This window comes from Oncorhynchus tshawytscha, linkage group LG10 (genome assembly GCF_018296145.1).
Source record: "Oncorhynchus tshawytscha isolate Ot180627B linkage group LG10, Otsh_v2.0, whole genome shotgun sequence".
Taxonomy (NCBI): Eukaryota; Metazoa; Chordata; class Actinopteri; order Salmoniformes; family Salmonidae; genus Oncorhynchus; species Oncorhynchus tshawytscha.
Genome location: NC_056438.1, coordinates 77,624,840 through 77,647,624, shown reverse-complemented (window position 1 = coordinate 77,647,624; position 22,785 = coordinate 77,624,840). Strand labels below are relative to the sequence as shown.

The 22,785-nt window shown below is 49.7% G+C and overlaps 2 protein-coding genes across 12 annotated transcripts in view; one reads left to right on the top strand and one right to left on the bottom strand.

Moving 5' to 3' along the window:
• LOC112215282 (receptor-type tyrosine-protein phosphatase F) overlaps positions 1–22,785 on the bottom strand; it is a 532,058-nt gene that overhangs the window by 335,249 nt on the left and 174,024 nt on the right. The gene's annotated exons all lie outside the window — the stretch shown is intronic.
• Positions 1–22,785, top strand: part of LOC121847657 (extensin-like) — a 69,678-nt gene that overhangs the window by 9,256 nt on the left and 37,637 nt on the right. Inside the window, exon 4 of the mRNA XM_042329601.1 lies at positions 17,030–17,949. Within this exon, the coding sequence (XP_042185535.1) occupies positions 17,030–17,949 (920 nt within the window). The remainder of the gene's footprint in view (positions 1–17,029; positions 17,950–22,785) is intronic.

Here is a 22,785-nt window from a genome sequence, read left to right as displayed (position 1 = left end):
GCCAGTCCTCTTCTGGCTGTGCCAGGTGGAGATTATAACAGAACATGGCCAAGAGGTTAAAATGTTCATAAATGACCAGCGTGGTCCAATAATAATAAGGCAGAACAGTTGAAACTGGAGCAGCAGCACGGCCAGGTGGACTGGGGACAGCAAGGAGTCATCATGTCAGGTAGTCCTGAGGCATGTTCCTAGGGTTCAGGTCCTCCGAGAGAGAGAAAGAAAGAGAGAAAGAGAGAATTAGAGAGAGCATACTTAAATTCACACAAGACACCGAATAGGACAGGAGAAGTACTCCAGATATAACAAACTGACCCTAGCCCCCCGACACATAAACTACTGCAGCATAAATACTGGAGGCTGAGACAGGAGGGGTCAGGAGACACTGTGGCCCCATCCGAGGACACCCCGGACAGGGCCAAACAGGAAGGATATAACCCCACCCACTTTGCCAAAGCACAGCCCCCACACCACTAGAGGGATATCTTCAACCACCAACTTACCACCCTGAGACAATTCTGAGTATATTGAGACCGAGTTTGCGTCTCTGACATGGGTAGGCAGACCATTCCATAAAAATGGAGCTCTATAGGAGAAAGCCCTGCCTCCAGCTGTTTGCTTAGAAATTCTAGGGACAATTAGGAGGCCTGCGTCTTGTGACCGTAGCGTACGTGTAGGTATGTACGGCAGGACCAAATCAGAGAGATAGGTAGGAGCAAGCCCATGTAATGCTTTGTAGGTTAGCAGTAATACCTTGAAATCCCTTGCTTTGACAGGAAGCCAGTGTAGGGAGGCTAGCACTGGAGTAATATGATCAAATTTTTTGGTTCTAGTCAGGATTCTAGCAGCCGTATTTAGCACTAACTGAAGTTTATTTAGTGCTTTATCCGGGTAGCCGGAAAGTAGAGCATTGCAGTAGTCTAACCTAGAAGTGACAAAAGCATGGATTAATTTTTCTGCATCATTTTTGGACAGAAAGTTTCTGATTTTTGCAATGTTACGTAGATGGAAAAAAGCTGTCCTTGAAACGGTCTTGATATGTTCTTCAAAAGAGAGATCAGGGTCCAGAGTAACGCCGAGGTCCTTCACAGTTTTATTTGAGACGACTGTACAACCATTAAAATTAATTGTCAGATTCAACAGAAGATCTCTTTGTTTCTTGGGACCTAGAACAAGCATCTCTGTTTTGTCCGAGTTTAAAAGTAGAAAGTTTGCAGCCATCCACTTCCTTATGTCTGAAACACATGCTTCTAGCGAGGGCAATGTTGGGGCTTCATCATGTTTCATTGAAATGTACAGCTGTGTGTCATCCGCATAGCAGTGAAAGTTAACATTAAGTTTTCGAATGACATCCCCAAGAGGTAAAATATATAGTGAAAACAATAGTGGTCCTAAAACGTAACCTTGAGGAACACCGAAATGTACAGTTGATTTGTCAGAGGACAAGCCATTCACAGAGACAAACTGATATCTTTCCGACAGATAAGATCTAGACCAGGCCAGAACTTGTCCGTGTAGACCAATTTGGGTTTCCAATCTCTCTAAAAGAATGTGGTGATCGATGGTATCAAAAGCAGCACTAAGGTCTAGGAGCCTGAGGACAGATGCAGAGCCTCGGTCTGATGCCATTAAAAGGTCATTTACCACCTTCACAAGTGCAGTCTCAGTGCTATGATGGGGTCTAAAACCAGACTGAAGCATTTCGTATACATTGTTTGTCTTCGGGAAGGCAGTGAGTTGCTGCGCAACAGCCTTTTCTAAAATTTTTGAGAGGAATGGAAGATTCGATATAGGCCGATAGTTTTTTATATTTTCTGGGTCAAGGTTTGGCTTTTTCAAGAGAGGCTTTATTACTGCCACTTTTAGTGAGGTTGGTACACATCCGGTGGATATAGAGAGCCATTTATTATGTTCAACATAGGAGGGCCAAGCACAGGAAGCAGCTCTTTCAGTAGTTTAGTTGGAATAGGGTCCAGTATGCAGCTTGAAGGTTTAGAGGCCATGATTATTTTCATCATTGTGTCAAGAGATATAGTACTAAAACACTTGAGTGTCTCTCTTGATCCTAGGTCCTGGCAGAGTTGTGCAGACTCAGGACAACTGAGCTTTGAAGGAATACGCAGATTTAAAGAGGAGTCCGTAATTTGCTTCCTAATAATCATTATCTTTTCCTCAAAGAATTTCATGAATTTATCACTGCTAAAGTGAAAGCCATCCTCTCTTGGGGAATGCTGCTTTTTAGTTAGCTTTGCGACAGTATCAAAAAGGAATTTCGGATTGTTCTTATTTTCCTCAATTAAGTTATACCAGCCGTATCAGACCTCAATACCAGCTGTATCAGACCTCTATACCAGCCGTATGGTGAGACCACTATACCAGCCGTATCAGACCACTATACCAGCCGTATCAGACCACTATACCAGCCGTATCAGACCACTATACCGTATCAGACCACTATGGACCACTATACCAGCTGAGACCACTATACCAGCCGTATGGTGAGACCACTATACCAGCCGTATCAGACCACTATACCAGCCGTATGGTGAGACCACTATACCAGCCGTATCAGACCACTATACCAGCCGTATCAGACCACCAGACCTCAATACCAGCTGTATACCAGCCGTATCAGACCACTATACCAGCCGTATCAGACCACTATACCAGCCGTATCAGACCTCTATACCAGCCGTATGGTGAGACCACTATACCAGCTGTATCAGACCTCTATACCAGCCGTATCAGACCACTATACCAGCCGTATCAGACCACTATACCAGCCATATCAGACCACTATACCAGCCGTTAGAACTATAATGTCCTCAGTTCTTTCTCTCCTTTGTTTGTGGTGCTGTTTGAAGTCGTTGGTCTGTCTAAAGTCCCCTACATTATTAATGTGGTGCTGTTTAAAGTCGTTGGTCCGTCTACCCCTACATTAAATTATTAATGTGGTGCTGTTTAAAGTCGTTGGTCCGTCTACCCCTACATTATTAATGTGGTGCTGTTTAAAGTCGTTGGTCCGTCTACCCCTAAATTATTAATGTGGTGCTGTTTAAAGTCGTTGGTCCGTCTACCTCTACATTATTAATGTGGTGCTGTTTAAAGTCGTTGGTCCGTCGTCTACTCCTACTCCTACATTATTAATGTGGTGCTGTTTAAAGTCGTTGGTCCGTCTGTTTACTCCTACATTATTAATGTGGTGCTGTTTAAAGTCGTTGGTCCGTCTACTCCTACATTATTAATGTGGTGCTGTTTAAAGTCGTTGGTCCGTCTACTCCTACATTATTAATGTGGTGCTGTTTAAAGTCGTTGGTCCGTCTACTCCTACATTATTAATGTGGTGCTGTTTAAAGTCGTTGGTCCGTCTACCCCTACATTATTAATGTGGTGCTGTTTAAAGTCGTTGGTCCGTCTACTCCTACATTATTAATGTGGTGCTGTTTAAAGTCGTTGGTCCGTCTACTCCTACATTATTAATGTGGTGCTGTTTAAAGTCGTTGGTCCGTCTACCCCTACATTATTAATGTGGTGCTGTTTAAAGTCGTTGGTCCGTCTGTCTACCCCTACATTATTAATGTGGTGCTGTTTAAAGTCGTTGGTCCGTCTACCCCTAAATTATTAATGTGGTGCTGTTTAAAGTCGTTGGTCCATCTACCCCTACATTATTAATGTGGTGCTGTTTAAAGTCGTTGGTCCGTCTACTCCGTCCGTTGGTCCGTACCCCTAATTATTAATGTCTAAGTCTTGGTCCTCTACAATTATTAATGTGGTGCTGTTTAAAGTCGTTGGTCCGTCTACCCCTACATTATTAATGTGGTGCTGTTTAAAGTCGTTGGTCTGTCTACCCCTACATTATTAATGTGGTGCTGTTTAAAGTCGTTGGTCCGTCTACTCCTACATTATTAATGTGGTGCTGTTTAAAGTCGTTGGTCCGTCTACTCCTACATTATTAATGTGGTGGGTCGTTGGTCCGTCTACTCCTACATTATTAATGTGGTTTGGGGTTGTTATTTTGGAAATGAGTATATTTTTGGGACGTGCCGCCACGCTCTGCGTGCCACAGTGCTGTAATGAGCTCTCTGTGTGCTTGGGGGAAACATCTCTCCGCCCCCACACCGGTCCCCTCACACGCCCACACCGAGCCCCAACGAGACGGACAGGTGACATTGCAGGTATGGTAGTGTGGTCCATGTCTCTATGTTCCTCAGATCATTGTCTGAGCCATTTCAAATAGTCTTTCATTGAGCTTTATCTGTTGCCCTGAACACACAATGGAGTCAGCAGCTCTATTCATACAAGCATACGCACACTAGACTAGACTATTCACTACACCAGTGACAGTCACAGCACAGTTATAGGCATGGGAATATAGGGATGGAGGAGAGAGAGAAGAGGGGGATGTAGGAATGGAGGAGAGTGAGGAGAGGGGATGTAGGAATGGAGGAGAGCGGAGAGAGGGGAGAGAGGATATAGGAATGGAGGAGAGCGAGGAGAGGATGGAGGAATGGAGGAGAGAGAGGAGAGGATGGAGGAGAGAGAGGAGAGAGGATGTAGGGATGTAGGAGAGAGGATGTAGGCATGGAGGAGAGAGAGAGGGATGTAGGAGAGAGGATGTAGGAGAAAGAGGATGTAGGATGAGAGAGGAGAGAGAATGTAGGATGAGAGAGAGAGGATGTAGGATGAGAGAGGAGAGAGGATGGAGGATGGGGATGTAGGAGAGAGGATGTAGGATGAGAGAGGATGAGGATGAGAGGAGAGAGGATGAGGATGTAGGATGAGAGAGGAGGAGAGAGGAGATGAGAGGATGAGGATGTATGAGAGAGGATAAAGAATGAGAGGAGAGAGGATGTAGGATGAGAGGATAAAGGATGAGAGGAGAGAGGATGTAGGATGAGGATGAGAGGAGAGAGGATGTAGGATGAGAGGATGTAGGATGAGAGGATGAGGATGTAGGATGAGAGAGGAGAGAGGATGTAGGATGAGAGAGGAGAGAGGATATAGGATGAGAGAGGATTTAGGAGGAGAGAGGGTGTAGGATGAGAGAGGAGAGAGGATGTAGGATGAGAGGATGTAGGATGAGAGAGGAGAGAGGGTGTAGGTTGAGAGAGGAGAGAGGATGTAGGATGAGGATGAGAGGATGTAGGATGAGAGAGGAGTTTTAGGGAGGAAAGATCATCAGAAGAGAAGAGGACTGGTGTAGCTGAAGAATTAATACATAAACAAATGAATGGATGTTTAAACAACACGTATCTCTTACCCCCTTCATTCTCTGTCCTCCATTTTGTCTCCTCCACCCTTTTGCTTTCCCATCTTTTTGCTGGTCAGCAATAATCTAAACCACTTTCTGGGGGATTAGTTAGCAACCTCTTTTTCTAGTTTAGCCCAGTGGACCAGGGCTGGGCTGTACCATCCACGGGACCAGGGCTGGGCTGTACCATCCACGGGACCAGGGCTGGGCTGTACCATCCAGGGGGCTAGGGAAGGGGGTCAGGGGAGGGAGATCCCCTTATCAGGCCCCTTCTTCTGGAGCCAGACGTACGGCAGGAGCGATTGCTTTCAGAGCCCCCTGTCCCGCCCCGCATGCCCCTCCCGTGCCCCCACAAAAGCCTGCTAGTAATGTGATAATGGCAGCGTTAGCAGTTAGCTTAGCGCTGCCGCGTAGCGGTGCGGACTGGAGCGCGTGCGGGAGGGGGAGGGGGGGGGTGCATGACCAAGAAGTCTCACCCAAATAAATGGATGATCTTTGTTGTGACTGAAATCACACTTGGCTTCGAATGTTTAAAAACGGGGGGTTGATACGTCAGGGGTAAGAAAGGGCCTTTGAGGATGTGACTTGTGTTGTCTGTATTCTACAACATCTGGGAGGGAGACAGAAAGAGGGAGGGAGGGAGGGAGGGAGGGAGGGAGGGAGGGAGGGAGGGAGGGAGGGAGGGAGGGAGGGAGGGAGGGAGGGAGGGAGGGAGGGAGGGAGGGAGGGAGGGAGGGAGGGAGGGAGGGAGGCAGGAGGGGAGGGAGAGAGACAGGGAGGGAGGGAGGGAGGGAGGGAGGGAGGGAGGGGAGGGAGGGAGGGAGGGACGAGGGAGGGAGGGAGGTAGAGGGAGGGAGGGGGAGGGAGGGAGGGAGAGGGGGAAAGTGCAGGAGGGAGGGAGGGAGGGAGAATGAAAGAGGGATAAAGGGAGGGAGGGAGAGTGAATGAGAGAGAGAAAAAAGACAGGGATAGAGAGAGAATAAGAGGGAGGGAGGGAGGGAGACAGACAGAGGGGGAAGAGATTATGGTTTCTAGTGGCCTGACGTTAGCTGTCTCTTCACCTCCCCTCTCAACAGTCAACATCCCAGGGAAAGAAATGTTAGTAACAGTGTGTCTCTCTCTCTCTCTAGGTGGTGTGTAGTAGCAGTGTGTGTGTAGTAACAGTGTGTGTAGTAACAGTGTGTGTAGTAACAGTGTGTCAGTGTCTCTCTCTCTCTGGTGTGTGTAGTAACAGTGTGTGTAGTAACAGTGTCTCTTCTCTCTCTAGGTGGTGTGTGTAGTAGCAGTGTGTGTAGTAACAGTGTGTGTAGTAACAGTGTGTGTAGTAACAGTGTGTGTAGTAGCAGTGTGTGTGTAGTAACAGTGTGTGTAGTAACAGTGTGTGTAGTAGCAGTGTGTAACTCTCTCTAGGTGGTGTGTGTAGTAACAGTGTGTGTAGTAACAGTGTGTCTCTCTCTCTAGGTGGTGTGTGTAGTAACAGTGTGTGTAGTAACAGTGTGTGTAGTGTGTCTCTCTCTAACAGTGTGTGTAGTAACAGTGTGTGTAGTAACAGTGTGTGTAGTAACAGTGTGTGTAGTAACAGTGTGTGTAGTAACAGTGTGTGTAGTAGCAGTGTGTCTCTCTCTCTAGGTGGTGTGTGTAGTAACAGTGTGTGTAGTAACAGTGTGTGTAGTAACAGTGTGTGTAGTAACAGTGTCTCTCTCTCTCTAGGTGGTGTGTAGTAACAGTGTGTGTAGTAACAGTGTCTCTCTCTCTCTAGGTGGTGTGTGTGGAGGTGCGTGGCCCCGCAGGGCGCAGGCAGGGCAGGCGTGTGGATCTGAACTGTCTCCAGGACGTAGCAGTGTGTTGGTGCTCCCTGACTAACACTAATGATGAACTGTGGCCCTGGAACCCGAGCCACACACACACTGACAGGGACAACCTAGTGTTACTGAGCTGCTCCAGTACAGAGGGCCTCAAGGTTAACACACACACACACACAACACACACACACACACACACACATACAACCTCTTCAATAATAACACACATGACCTCTTCAATAATAACACACATTACCTCGTCAATAATAACACACATGACCTCTTCAATAATAACACACATTACCTCTTCAATAATAACACACATTACCTCTTCAATAATAACACACATTACCTCTTCAATAATAACACACATTACCTCTTCTATAATAACACACATTACCTCTTCAATAATAACACACATTACCTCTTCAATAATAACACACATTACCTCTTCTATAATACACACACATTACACTTCACACACACACACATTACCTCTTCTATACAACACACACACACACTACACACACACACATTGCCTCTTCAATAATACAGGGGTCTTTAATGATAAAGGAGAGATGCTTCAGTGGTCAGGGTTAATGGCCCTCTCTTACCCTCTGTCTCTTATTCTGTCTTTCCCTCTCTCTTTAATCTCTCACATTACTCTCTTCTCTCCCCCCTAACCCCCATTACTGTCTTCTATAATCCAACTCACCCTCTCTTATCTGTCTTAATCCCTCTCTTCCTCTTCTCTAATAACCCACTCTTCCCATCTTCTATAATCCCACTCATTACCTCTTCTCTTATTCTGTCTTTCCCTCTCTCCCTCTCTCCCCCTCCCCTCGTTTTCTCTCTCCCTCCCTACCTCTCCTCTTTCCTTCTCTCTTACCACCACATCTCCTCCCAATACAGGGTCTTTAATCTCCCCCTCCCTACCTGCTTCTTGGTCTCTAATGGCCCTCTCTCTCCCCCCCTGTCTCTTATTCTGTCTTTCCCTCTCTCTTCTCCCTCTCTCTCTCTCTCTCTCTCTCTCTCCTCCCCCCTCTCTCTTCTCCCCTCCCTCCAACTCTCCCTCTCTTATTCTGTCTTTCCCTCTCTCCCCCTCTCTCTCTCTCCCTCCCTCCCTCTCTCCCCCCCTCTCTCTATTCTCTGTCTTTCCCTCTCTCTCTCTCTCTCTCTCTCTCTCTCTCCCCCTCTCTCCCCTCCCTCCCACTCGTTTTCTCTCTCCTCCCTACCTCTCTCTTGTTCTCTTTCCTTCTCTCTTCTCCCCTCTCTCTCTCTCCCCTCTCTCTCTCTCTCTCCCTCTCTCTCTCTCCCCTCCCTCCCTCTCGTTTCTCTCTCTCTCTCCTCTCTCTCTCTTGTTCTCTTTCCTCTCTCTCTCCCCCTCTCTCTCTCTCTCTCTCTCTCTCCTCTCTCTCTCTCTCTCTCTCTCTCTCTCTCTCTCGTTCTTGCCCTTTGTTGTCTGTCCCCCTCTCTTTCTCTCCTTCCATCTCTCTTTCTCAGAAGAATTCCTCCACACAGTCACTCTGCTCTGTCTGTGTGTGTCTGTGTGTGTCTGTGTTGTCTGTGTGTGTCTGTGTCTGTTCTGTGTGTGTCTGTGTGTGTGTATCTGTCTGTGTGTCTGTGTGTGTCTGTGTGTGTTTGTGTGTGTCTGTGTGTGTCTGTGTGTGTCTGTGTGTGTGTATCTGTCTGTGTGTGTGTGTGGATAGGATTTGTGAATGGTGAATTAGCCATCTCAAGGGTGGCGTCTTCCAGTATGTTCTACTGCATCTCCTAAAACAAGGGGAACTAACTAAGCAGGTGATGTGTCTTTACGGTGGTCGTGTGTACGAGCATGCCTGTCTGCTTCCATCTCTCAGCCCCTGTGTGTGTGTCTGTGTGTTTCATCTCCCAGACCCTTTGTGTGTGTGTGTGTGTGTGTGTTTCATCTCCCAGACCCTTTGTGTGTGTGTGTGTGTGTGTTTCACCTCCCAGCTCCTGTGATAACCCTATCTGTGACCTGTTTCCCAGGCAACATGCGTAGGAATAACATACTGTCGCCAAAAAGCAGACGGAGAAACCCAAATGACCGAAGGAACACGGCGTAAGCACTCTGTAAACGTATGTAAATATGCTCCAGCGTAGAAGACAGGGAAGAAGAGCGTTACCAATCGCAGGAAAACAAAATGCTAAAGAAGAGGCAAGGAGAGGAAAAAATGAATATTGAAATCATCAAAGCAGATGCTGTCGTAGGCTTTTCTTCTTGTTCTGGAAGGCTCTCTGCACTGGTTTATCACACTCCTCCTTCACCTAGTTATTTTATTTATGTCCTCCCTCCCTCTCCTCTCCTCCCTCCTCCTCCCTCCCTCCTCCGCTCCTCCCTCCCCTCCCTCCCTCCCTCCCTCCCTCCCTCTCCCTCCCTCCCTCCCTCCCTCCCTCCCTCCCTCCCTCCCTCCCTCCCTCCCTCCCTCCTCCCTCCCTGCCTCCCTCCCTCCCTCTCCTCCCTCCCCCTCCCTCCTCCGCTCTCCCTCCCTCCTCCCTCTCCTCCCTCTCTTCTCCCTCTCCTCCCTCCCTCCCTCCCTCCCTCCCTCCCTCCCTCCCTCCTCCTCTCCTCCCTCCCTCTCTCCCTCTCCTCCCTCCTCCCCCCTCCTCCCTCCCTCCTCCCTCCCTCTCTCCTCTCTTCTCCCTCCTCCCTCCCTCTCCTCTCTTCTCCCTCCTCCCTCCCTCCCTCCCTCCTCCCTCCCTCCTCCCTCCTCCCTCCCCTCCTCCCCTCTCCTCCCTCCCCTTCTCATCTCTCCTCCCTCCCTCCCTCCCTGCCTCCCTCCCTCCCTCATCCCTCCCCACCATCCCTCTCCTCTCTACTCCCTCCTCATTCCTTCCTCCCCTCTCTTCCCTCCCCTTCTCATCTCTCCTCCCTCCCTCTTCCCCTCCCCTCCTCCCCCACCCCTCCCTCTCCTCTCCTCCCTCACCTTTTCCTCCCTCCCTCTCTCTCCCTCCTCCTTCCTTCCTCCCCCCTCCCTCCCTCCCTCCCCTTCCTCCCTCCCCTCCCCTCCCTCCCTCCTCCCTCTCCCCCTCCTCCCCCCTCCCCATCCCTCTCCCTCCCTCCTCACCTTTCCCCTCCTCCCTCCTCCCTCTCCTCCGTCCTCCTCCTCTCCTCCCTCTCCTCCCCCTCCCTCCTCCCTTCCTCCCCCTCCCTCCCTCCCTCCTCCCTCCTCCCCCTCTCCTCCCCTTTCCTCTCTCCTTCCTCCCTCCTCCCCCTCCCTCCTCCTCCCCTCCCCTCCCTCCTCCCTCCTCCCCTCCCCCTCTCCTCCATCTCCCCCTCTCCTCCCTCCTCCCTGTTCTCCCTCTCCCCCCTCCTCCCTCCTCCCCCTGTTCTCTCCTCCCTGTTCTCCCTCTCCCCCTCCCTCCTCCTCCTCCCCTCCCTCCTCCTCCCTGTTCTCCCTCTCTCCCTCCTCCCCCTCCCTCTCCTCCCTCTTCTCCCTCTCTCCCCCTCTTCCCTCTCCTCCATTCCTCCCCCTCCTCCCTCTCTCTCCTCCATGGTTTTAAATGAACATTAAAGTCCCTCTCCTGAATCTAATGAAAGTGTTTGTCATTTTTCAAATGCGAGGTGTAAAATTAAGTGTGTGTGCTTTTGCGTACGTGCGTGTGTACCAGCGTGTGTTTGATGGCGCGGTGTGAAATTAAGCAAGCAGTTTATTTAAGAGGTGTGGAGAGAATCAAACACTCAGAGCTCATCTGAGAAGACGAAGGAGAAGAGAGCCAGAGACTTCAATCACTTCAAGCTCATATATATGTTCCTTTTGTTGAGCCAGCTATCTGCCATGCTAAGCCCATTTAACACTCACTCCCTCCATTTAAAACCCTGATTCCTGTTCCCTATGTGGTCTTAGTTCTATACAACACGACAAATATGATTTAGGATTTATTTAACATTTAGTTAACATTTTTAATGATTCCTGGAATTTCAGTGAAAAAAAGGAAGATGTTTTTATTTCGAGTCTGTTTTGTGTTCAGTGTCGGGGGTTCTGTGTGTGTGTGTGGGGGGTGTTCTGTGTGTGTGGGTTGGGGGATCTGTGTGTGTGTGTGTGCGTGTATGGGGGGTTTGTGTGTGGGTCGTGTGTTGGGGGGGTCTGTGTGTTTGTGTAGGGGGTCTGTGTGTGTGTGTGTTGGGGGGGTCTGTGTGTGTGTGTTTGGGGGTCTGTGTGTTTGTGTGGGGGGTCTGTGTGTGTGTGGGGGGTGTTCTGTGTGTGTGGGGTTGGGTGGGATCTGTGTGGGTGTGTGTATGGGGGGGGTCTGTGTGTTTGTGTAGGGGTCTGTGTGTGTGTGTGGGGGGGGGGGTCTGTGTGTGTGTGTTTGGGGGGTCTGTGTGTTTGTGTGGGGGGTGTTGTTGGGGGTCTGTGTGTGTGTGTGTGTGTTTGTGTGTTGTCTGTGTGTGTTGTGTTTGGGGGGGTCTGTGTGTGTTTGTGTGGGGCGGTTCTGTGTGTTTATGTGTTGTTGTCCAGTTATGTCTTTTAACACAGTTTCTCCTCTGTTTGATCTAATTGTGTGAATCCACCCAAATTATGAATGAACTATTCCAGCCATGAACATCCACCCCTCCCTCCATGGTGACTCTAGATAACATCCACCCCTCCCTCCATGGTGACTCTAGATAACATCCACCCCTCCCTCCATGGTCTCTCTAGATAACATCCACCCCTCCCTCCATGGTCTCTCTAGATAACATCCACCCCTCCCTCCATGGTGACTCTGATAACATGTTTATGTCCCTCCATGGTTGATAACATCCACCCCTCCCTCCATGGTCTTTTAACATCACCCCTCCCTCCATTTCTCCCACCCCTCCCTCCATGGTTTGATCTAATGGTCTCTCTAGATAATCCACCCAAATCCATGAATGAACTATTCCAGCCATAGATAACATCCACCCCTCCCTCCATGGTGACTCTAGATAACATCCACCCCTCCCCATGGTCTCTCTAGATAACATCCACCCCTCCCTCCATGGTGACTCTAGATAACATCCACCCCTCCCTCCATGGTCTCTCTAGATAACATCCACCCCTCCCTCCATGGTCTCTCTAGATAACATCCACCCCTCCCTCCATGGTGACTCTCTAGATAACATCCACCCCTCCCTCCATGGTCTCTCTAGATAACATCCACCCCTCCCTCCATGGTGACTCTAGATAACATCCACCCCTCCCTCCATGGTCTCTCTAGATAACATCCACCCCTCCCTCCATGGTGACTCTCATCCAGATAACATCCACCCCTCCCTCCATGGTGATAACATCTCCCTCCAGATAACATCCACCCCTCCCTCCATGGTCTCTCTAGATAACATCCACTCCTCCCTCCATGGTGACTCTAGATAACATCCATTCTTCCCTCCATGGTGTCTCTAGATAACATCCACCCCTCCCTCCATGGTGACTCTAGATAACATCCAATCCCTCCCTCCATGGTGACTCTAGATAACATCCACCCCTCCCTCCATGGTGACTCTAGATAACATCCAATCCCTCCCTCCATGGTGACTCTAGATAACATCCACCCCTCCCTCCATGGTGTCTCTAGATAACATCCACCCCTCCCTCCATGGTGACTCTAGATAACATCCACCCCTCCCTCCATGGTCTCTCTAGATAACATCCACCCCTCCCTCCATGGTCTCTCTAGATAACATCCATCCCTCCATGGTGTCTCTAGATAACATCCACCCCTCCCTCCATGGTGACTCTAGATAACATCCACCCCCTCCATGGTGTCTCTAGATAACATCCACCCCTCCCTCCATGGTGTCTCTAGATAACATCCAATCCCTCCCTCCATGGTGTCTCTAGATAACATCCACCCCTCCTCCATGGTGACTCTAGATAACATCCACCCCTCCCTCCATGGTCTATCTAGATAACATCCATTCTTCCCTCCATGGTGACTCTAGATAACATCCATCCCTCCCTCCATGGTGACTCTAGATAACATCCATTCTTCCCTCCATGGTGTCTCTAGATACCATCCACCCCTCCCTCCATGGTCTCTCTAGATAACATCCACTCCTCCCTCCATGGTCTCTCTAGATAACATCCATTCTTCCCTCCAAGGTGTATCTAGATAACATCCCTCCCTCCATGGTGTCTCTAGATAACATCCAATCTTCCATCCACAGTCTCTCTAGATAACATCCATCCCTCCATGGTCTCTCTAGATAACATCCATCCCTCCATGGTCTCTCTAGATAACATCCCTCCCTCCATGGTGTCTCTAGATAACACCCAATCTTCCATCCATGGTGTATCTAGATAACATCCATTCTTCCCTCCATGGTGTCATAGATAACATCCATTCTTCCATCCAGGTGTCTCTAGATAACATCCATTCTTCCCTCCATGGTGTCTCTAGATAACATCCATTCTTCCCTCCACGGTGTCTCTAGATAACATCCATTCTTCCCTCCACCGTGTCTCTAGATAACATCCATCCCTCCATGGTCTCTCTAGATAACATCCAATCTTCCATCCATGGTGTATCTAGATAACATCCATTCTTCTATCCATGGTGTCTCTAGATAACATCCATTCTTCCCTCCACAGTGTCTCTAGATAACATTCATTCTTCCATCCATGGTGTCTCTAGATAACATCCATTCTTCCATCCATGGTGTCTCTAGATAACATCCCTCCCTCCAGATAACATTCTTCCCTCCATGGTGTCTCTAGATAACATCCATTCTTCCATCCATGGTGTCTCTAGATAACATCCATTCTTCCATCCATGGTGTCTCTAGATAACATCCATTCTTCCCTCCATGGTGTCTAGATAACTAGATAACATCCTTCCCTCCATTGTCTTCCATCTTCCATGGTGTCTCTAGATAACATCCATTCTTCCATCCATGGTGTCTCTAGATAACATCCATTCTTCCATCCATGGTGTCTCTAGATAACATCCATTCTTCCCTCCATGGTGTCTCTAGATAACATCCATTCTTCCCTCCACAGTGTCTCTAGATAACATGGTGTCTCTAGATAACATCCATTCTTCCATCCATGGTGTATCTAGATAACATCCATTCTTCCATCCATGGTGTCTCTAGATAACATCCATTCTTCCCTCCATGGTGTCTCTAGATAACATCCATTCTTCCATCCATGGTGTCTCTAGATAACATCCATTCTTTCATCCATGGTGTCTCTAGATAACATCCATTCTTTCATCCATGGTGTCTCTAGATAACATCCATTCTTCCATCCATGGTGTCTCTAGATAACATCCATTCTTCCATCCATGGTGTCTCTAGATAACATCCATTCTTCCATCCATGGTGTCTCTAGATAACATCCATTCTTCCATCCATGGTGTCTCTAGATAACATCCATTCTTCCATCCATGGTGTCTCTAGATAACATCCATTCTTCCATCCATGGTGTCTCTAGATAACATCCATTCTTCCATCCATGGTGTCTCTAGATAACATCCATTCTTCCATCCATGGTGTCTCTAGATAACATCCATTCTTCCATCCATGGTGTCTCTAGATAACATCCATTCTTCCCTCCATGGTGTCTCTAGATAACATCCATTCTTCCATCCATGGTGTCTCTAGATAACATCCATTCTTCCATCCATGGTGTCTCTAGATAACATCCATTCTTCCATCCATGGTGTCTCTAGATAACATCCATTCTTCCATCCATGGTGTCTCTAGATAACATCCATTCTTCCATCCATGGTGTCTCTAGATAACATCCATTCTTCCCTCCATGGTGTATCTAGATAACATCCATTCTTCCATCCATGGTGTCTCTAGATAACATCCATTCTTCCATCCATGGTGTCTCTAGATAACATCCATTCTTCCCTCCATGGTGTATCTAGATAACATCCATTCTTCCATCCATGGACAACAGGACTGAAAGTGGAAAAAAAATATTGTTTTTCTTTTCCTGTTATGGCTGCATCCCTTTGTTCTCAATTTCCGCCTGAAAACATACCCTAATCTAACTGCCTGTAGCTCAGCCCCAGAGGCTGAGCGGGCAGCTTGGCACCGGGGGCTCCCAGTCGGAGTCGCTAGCTGTTACGCACGCCTCTATGAAGAGGGAACGCAACACCCTGCTACAACTAAACTCTCTGTGAAGCGAAAAAGGTATGGACTGTAGGTGCGAGTAAAAATGACAACAAGCAGAATGTGGTACCGTTTACAAGGACTTTATTCCTTTACACGGTAATATGGAGAGGGGGGGGGGCTTTGAGATTTACTTTCTTTGCTTTGGTTACGTCCAGCCCCTTTTCCCCATATTACCGTGTAAAGGAATAAAGTCTAGCAAAATCTCTCTCTAGCAAAATCCTCTACAAAAAAAAGAGATCTCCTGAACAGAACACTGGCTTTTATATAGCTTCTGAAGGAATGGGTAATTGGAGACAGCTGCGTCTTGACGAGGGGGCGGGGTCAGCTCTCCAATTAGCCCTGGAGTCGACCAATCAGCTGCTTGAGGGATTTCAGGAAGCCATTTCCTGAAATAAACACATGTAAATACACAAACTACAACACATAATCTGGGGAACGTAACACTAGCACTGTGAAAGAAAACATTAAAAAAAATATTTGTATTGTATGAGCCTTTTATCATCACATAAAGTAAATAGATATGTATGGTATAGAGCAGAGGGAACAGTCACTAAGGTGAAGTGTTGTTCCATTCAACTCCGGCCATTGTTGTGGGCCTGCCCTCCCCCCAACAGCACCCAATGGCTATTTCATATGGAAATGGAGAGGAGTAGCAGGCGCAGTGGCCATGTGTGTGTTTGCTGTTCTACTCCATTCCCATTTGAATAATAAAATGGAAAATATAATCTGACATGGGGGGAAAAAAATACACCCAAACAAACCACACATTTCATTGCACATTTTTAATTTTTTTTATATATAATGTACATATATATTTATATATTTCATAAAACGGCATTAGCACTTACCCGTCCAGAAGTACATCCTGTCCTTGCAGAAACAGCTCCTCAGTTGGTTTGTATCATAACACTCCAAGATTCCTCAAACAATCTGTCTCTCTTTCTCTTGTTCACTTTCACTTTAGACTTTGACTTGGCTTTTCCTGATGTATTCTCCAGGATGTCTTCAATGAAATCGTTGAAACTACAACTTTCCGAAATACAGCTGCGCGTAAAAAGCCTTACAGTGGAAAGTGGGAAAAAAATGATTGTTTTTCTTTATTTAGACACCAAACAAATAATGAAACTCAATCAAAGGACAGCAGCATTGTTTCCTAAATATAGAACAAAACTTTGAATTAATGACTTAGATTAATTGCTTTGTATTTGCTGTAGTAATGTAACAATTTGTGTTATGATTTCAGATTTTCAGAAGACCTCTTAGATTTGTGTTACACCAACGGTTAAGGTCTGAACAGCGCTGTATAGTTTTACAACTACTGTGTGTGTGTGTGTGTGTGTGTGTGTGTGTGTGTGTGTGTGTGTGTGTGTGTGTGTGTGTGTGTGTGTGTGCAAATTTTTGTTTTTGTTTGTGTAAATGTTGACTTTGTCTATCCGTACCAACCTTCTACCCCCACCCCCAAGCTTATTAATTCTCATCACCAAAACGTCCCTCCACCCTCTCCCTCTCTTCACTCACCCCCTCCCCTCCCTCCCCTCTCCCTGCCCCCTCACTCACTCCCTTCACTCACATCCCTCCCTTCCCCCCCATCCCTCCTTCACTCTGTCTCTGCCCCTGTCTTTCTGTGCTCTGTGAGCTGTGTAATTGTCTGTGTGAGGCCCGGTGCTGTGAACAAGGGGCCAGGCTCTCAGCTGGCCCCACCCCTGTTATCTTCCATGTGCCGGGGAAGGAGAGGAGAACAACAGAGAAGAATAGTTTGGACCAGTCACTGAAACCAATAGACAGGAGTAGTCCCAAACCAATAGACAGGAGTAGTCCCAAACCTGCTTACTATGAAGGAGACAGTCTCCCTACCAACAAATGAGGGAGGGAGGCCCTACTCCTATCCCTACTCATACTTCTACACCCTACTCCTATCCCTGCTCCTATCCCTATCCCTACCCCTACTCATACATCTACTCCTACTCATATTTCTACACCCTACTCCTATCTCTACCCCTACTCCTACCTCTACTCCTATCCCTACCCCTACTCCTACCTCTACTCCTATCCCTACCCCTACCTCTACTCCTACCCCTACCCCTACTCCTACCTCTACTCCTATCCCTACCCCTACCCCTACTACTATCCCTACCCCTACTCCTATCCCTACCCCTATCCCTACTCCTACCCTTATCCCTACCCTTATCCCTACCCCTATCCCTATCACTACCCCTATCACTACCCCTATCCCTACCCCTATCACTACCCCTCTCCCTACCCCTACTCCTATCCCTACTCCTACCCCTACTCCTATCCCTCCTCCGTACTCATACCCATATTCCTATCCCTACACCTATTCCTACCCCATCCCTATCCCTACTCCTTCCCCTACTATCCCTATCCCTACCCCTACTCCTTCCCTTACTATCCCTACCCCTATTCCTACCCCTACTCCTACCCCTACCCCTACTTCTACCCCTATCACTATCCCTACTCCTACCCCTACTCCTATCCCTACCCCTACCCCTACTCCTACCCCTACTCCTACCCCATCACTATCCCTACCCCTACTCCTACCCCTATCCCTACTCCTATCCCTACCCCTACCCCTACTCCTACCTCTACTCCTACCCCTATCACTATTCCTACCCCTACTCCTACCTCTACTCCTACCCCTATCACTATCCCTACCCCTACTCCTATCCCTACCCTTACTCCTACCTCTACTCCTACCCCTATCACTATCCCTACCCCTACTCCTATCCCTACCCCTACTCCTACCCCTACCCCTACTCCTATCCCTCTGTGTAGGGGTGTAAGGCCATGGCTAGAGGTTGTTTCACGTCCTATGTCCTTGTACCTGGTGTTGCCAGCACTCCATATTGGCACAGTGTGTGGCTGTCTGGGAAGGGTCAGGGGTGAGGTGGTGAAATGTGGTTTATCGGGCCAGCAGTGTGTGTGGAGGTGTAGCTACCAGCTAGTCCTGTTGAGGAATGGGAGGGGAGGGGAGGTGTAGCTACCAGCTAGTCCTAGTGAGGAGTGGGAGGGGAGGTGAGGTGTAGCTACCAGCTAGTCCTAGTGAGGAGTGGGAGGGGAGGGGAGGTGTAGCTACCAGCTAGTCCTAGTGAGGAGTGGGAGGGGAGGGGAGGTGTAGCTACCAGCTAGTCTAGTGAGGAGTGGGAGGGGAGGGGAGTGTAGCTACCAGCTAGTCCTAGTGAGGAGTGGGAGGGGAGGGGAGGTGTAGCTACCAGCTAGTCCTAGTGAGGAGTGGGAGGGGAGGGGAGGTGTAGCTACCAGCTAGTCCTAGTGAGGAGTGGGAGTGGGAGGGGAGGTGTAGCTACCAGCTAGTCCTAGTGAGGAGTGGGAGGGGAGGTGTAGCTACCAGCTAGTCCTAGTGAGGAGTGGGAGGGGAGGTGTAGCTACCAGCTAGTCCTGTTGAGGAGTGGGAGGGGAGGGGAGGTGTAGCTACCAGCTAGTCCTAGTGAGGAGTGGGAGGGGAGGGGAGGTGTAGCTACCAGCTAGTCCTAGTGAGGAGTGGGAGGGGAGGGGAGGTGTAGCTACCAGCTAGTCCTAGTGAGGAGTGGGAGGGGAGGGGAGGTGTAGCTACCAGCTAGTCCTAGTGAGGAGTGGGAGGGGAGGGGAGGTGTAGCTACCAGCTAGTCCTAGTGAGGAGTGGGAGGGGAGGGGAGGTGTAGCTACCAGCTAGTCCTAGTGAGGAGTGGGAGGGGAGGGGAGGTGTAGCTACCAGCTAGTCCTAGTGAGGAGTGGGAGGGGAGGGGAGGTGTAGCTACCAGCTAGTCCTAGTGAGGAGTGGGAGGGGAGGGGAGGTGTAGCTACCAGCTAGTCCTAGTGAGGAGTGGGAGGGGAGGGGAGGTGTAGCTACCAGCTAGTCCTAGTGAGGAGTGGGAGGGGGGGAGGTGTAGCTACCAGCTAGTCCTAGTGAGGAGTGGGAGGGGAGGGGAGGTGTAGCTCCCAGCTAGTCCTAGTGAGGAGTGGGAGGGGAGGGGAGGTGTAGCTCCCAGCTAGTCCTAGTGAGGAGTGGGAGGGGAGGTGTAGCTCCCAGCTAGTCCTAGTGAGGAGTGGGAGGGGAGGGGAGGTGTAGCTCCCAGCTAGTCCTAGTGAGGAGTGGGAGGGGAGGGGAGGTGTAGCTCCCAGCTAGTCCTAGTGAGGAGTGGGAGGGGAGGTGTAGCTCCCAGCTAGTCCTAGTGAGGAGTGGGAGGGGAGGGGAGGTGTAGCTACCAGCTAGTCCTAGTGAGGAGTGGGAGGGGAGGTGTAGCTCCCAGCTAGTCCTAGTGAGGAGTGGGAGGGGAGGTGTAGCTACCAGCTAGTCCTAGTGAGGAGTGGGAGGGGAGGTGTAGCTACCAGCTAGTCCTAGTGAGGAGTGGGAGGGGAGGGGGAGGTGTAGCTCCCAGCTAGTCCTAGTGAGGAGTGGGAGGGGAGGGGAGGTGTAGCTCCCAGCTAGTCCTAGTGAGGAGTGGGAGGGGAGGTGTAGCTCCCAGCTAGTCCTAGTGAGGAGTGGGAGGGGAGGTGTAGCTACCAGCTAGTCCTAGTGAGGAGTGGGAGGGGAGGTGTAGCTACCAGCTAGTCCTAGTGAGGAGTGGGAGGGGAGGTGTAGCTACCAGCTAGTCCTAGTGAGGAGTGGGAGGGGAGGTGTAGCTACCAGCTAGTCCTAGTGAGGAGTGGGAGGGGAGGGGAGGTGTAGCTACCAGCTAGTCCTGTTTTGGTGGGATCAGGGGGATTTGAAGAGGATAGTCAGGGTAATAACTAAGAGGTGTGGTGATAAGTGTAGTCTAGGTGTATGGTAGTCGTGGTAATAACTAAGAGGTGTGGTACTAAGTGTAGTCTAGGTGTATGGTAGTCAGGGTAATAACTAAGAGGTGTGGTGATAAGTGTAGTCTAGGTGTGTTGTATTCAGGGTAATAACTAAGAGGTGTGGTGATAAGTGTAGTCTAGGTGTATGGTAGTCAGGGTAATAACTAAGATGTGTGGTGATAAGTGTAGTCTAGGTGTGTGACAGAGTGTACGTCTGAGGAACTAAAGAGTGTGTGAGTGTGTGTGAAGTGTGTGTGAGTGTAGTGTGAGGCCCAGCCCTGCAGTCAGGGCAGTACCCAGAGAATGGGGGTCTGTGGTTGGGGCAGGTGTGGCTCACCATGAGGCTGGCAAAATGCCAACCCTCCACCCTCCCCTTAACCTCTGCCTCTCACACACACTCTTAAGCACACACACACACACACACACACTCTTTCACTCATCCCCCTTTCTGTGCTGTCAGCACCTCCTCCCCCGCCCACCCCCCTGGGGTGCAAGCAGGAGCTCGAGGGGATTATGGGAAGAAAAAAAGGAGCCTAAAATAGTCATCTGTTTCCTTCCTGTTGTATTCCCAAATGGCACCCTATTCCCTATTTAGTGCACTGCTTATGACCAGGGTCCATAGTGGAGCCCAAAGTGCTCCAGTCTAAAGTAGTGCACTATAATAGGGGAATAGTGCTCCGGTCTAAAGTAGTGCACTATAATAGGGGAATAGTGCTCCGGTCTAAAGTAGTGCACTATAATAGGGGAATAGTGCTCCGGTCTAAAGTAGTGCACTATAATAGGGGAATAGTCCTCCGGTCTAAAGTAGTGCACTATAATAGGGGAATAGTGCTCCGGTCTAAAGTAGTGCACTATAATAGGGGAATAGTGCTCCGGTCTAAAGTAGTGCACTATAATAGGGGAATAGGGAACCATTTGTGACTCAGCCCATGGTGGGTAAAACCTGCCTAAGTCCCTTCTTGGCAGAGCCTGACAAACTACCGCCTTTGTTTTGCACCAGGCAGGCAGGGAGGCAGATAGGGAGGGAGGGAGGCAGGGAGGGCGGGAGGCAGGGAGGGAGGGAGGGAGGCAGATAGGGAGGGAGGGAAGGAGGGAGGCAGATAGGGAGGGAGGGAGGGAGGCAGATAGGGAGGGGGGAGGCAGGGAGGGCGGGAGGCAGGGAGGGAGGGAGGGAGGGAGACAGACAGGGGGAGACTGACCAATAGGGAGGGATGGAGATAGACAGGCAGGGAGGGACAGAGGGAGACAGACAGGGAGGGAGACTGACCGATAGGGAGGGATGGAGATAGACAGACAGGGAGGGAGACTGACCGATAGGGAGGGATGGAGATAGACAGGCAGGGAGGGAGGGATGCAGGCAAGGGAGTCTGACGGATAGGGATGGAGGGAGACAGGAAGGAAGGGAGGGAGACTGACAGGGAGGGAGACTGACCGATAGGGAGGGACGGAGACTGACCGATAGAGAGGGAGGGAGACAGGAAGGAAGGGAGGTAGACAGGAAGGAAGGGAGGGAGACTGACAGGGAGGGAGACTGACCGATAGAGAGGGAGGGAGACAGGAAGGAAGGGAGGGAGACTGACAGGGAGGGAGACTGACCGATAGGGAGGGACTGACCGATAGAGAGGGAGGGAGACAGGAAGGAAGGGAGGGAGACTGACAAGGAGAGAGACTGACCGATAGGGAGGGACGGAGACTGACCGATAGAGAGGGAGGGAGACAGGAAGGAAGGGAGGGAGACTGACAAGGAGGAGACTGACTGATAGGGAGGGAGGGAGACAGGAAGTAAAGGAGGGAGACTGACAGGGAGGGAGACTGACCGATAGGGAGGGAGGGAGACTGACTGATAGGGATGGAAGGAGACAGGAAGGAAGGGAGGGAGACTGACCGATAGGGAGGGAGGAGACTGACCGATAGGGAGGGAGGGAGACTGACCGATAGGGAGGGAGGGAGACTGACTGATAGGGATGGAAGGAGACAGGAAGGAAGGGAGGGAGACTGACCGATAGGGAGGGAGGGAGACTGACCGATAGGGAGGAGGGAGACTGACCGATAGGGAGGGAGGGAGACTGACCGATAGGGAGGGAGGACAAAGTCAGGCACGGAGGGAGACTAGCTAAATGAATTACAGTCACTGTAGCTACACGACATCTATTGTTTGTGCTGCAGTGTTCTGTGTCAGTAGGTGACCGACTTTCTGTCGTTTGTGGGGTTCAATTCCATACAGCTTTATTTGTCCCCTTGGGGCAATTTACGCACCGAGGCAGTGGTATGGTTTGTTGTTTAGTGCATATGTGAAGTAGACTGGTAGGACATGTGCCAGGAAAACATGTATGACCTTGACTTGAATGGAGTACTTATCATTGGCTTGTTTGATTGACACTCCATCTCTAGAGGCTGTAGTGAAGCTGCACTGTTATTGTTCTCTCTCTCTCTGAGTCTCTCTCTCTGAGTCTCTCTCTCTCTCTCTCTGAGTCTCTCTCTCTGAGTCTCTGAGTCTCTCTGAGTCTCTCTCTCTCTCTCTCTGAGTCTCTCTGAGTCTCTCTCTCTCTCTCTGAGTCTCTCTCTCTGAGTCTCTCTCTCTCTCTCTCTCTGAGTCTCTCTCTCTGAGTCTCTCTCTCTCTCTCTCTGAGTCTCTCTCTGAGTCTCTCTCTCTCTCTCTCTCTCTCTCTGAGTCTCTCTCTCTGAGTCTCTGAGTCTCTCTCTCTCTCTCTCTCTCGAGTCTCTCTCTCTCTCTCTCTCTCTCTCTCTCTCTCTCTCTCTCTGAGTCTCTCTCTCTGAGTCTCTCTCTCTCTGAGTCTCTCTCTGAGTCTCTCTGAGTCTCTCTCTCTCTC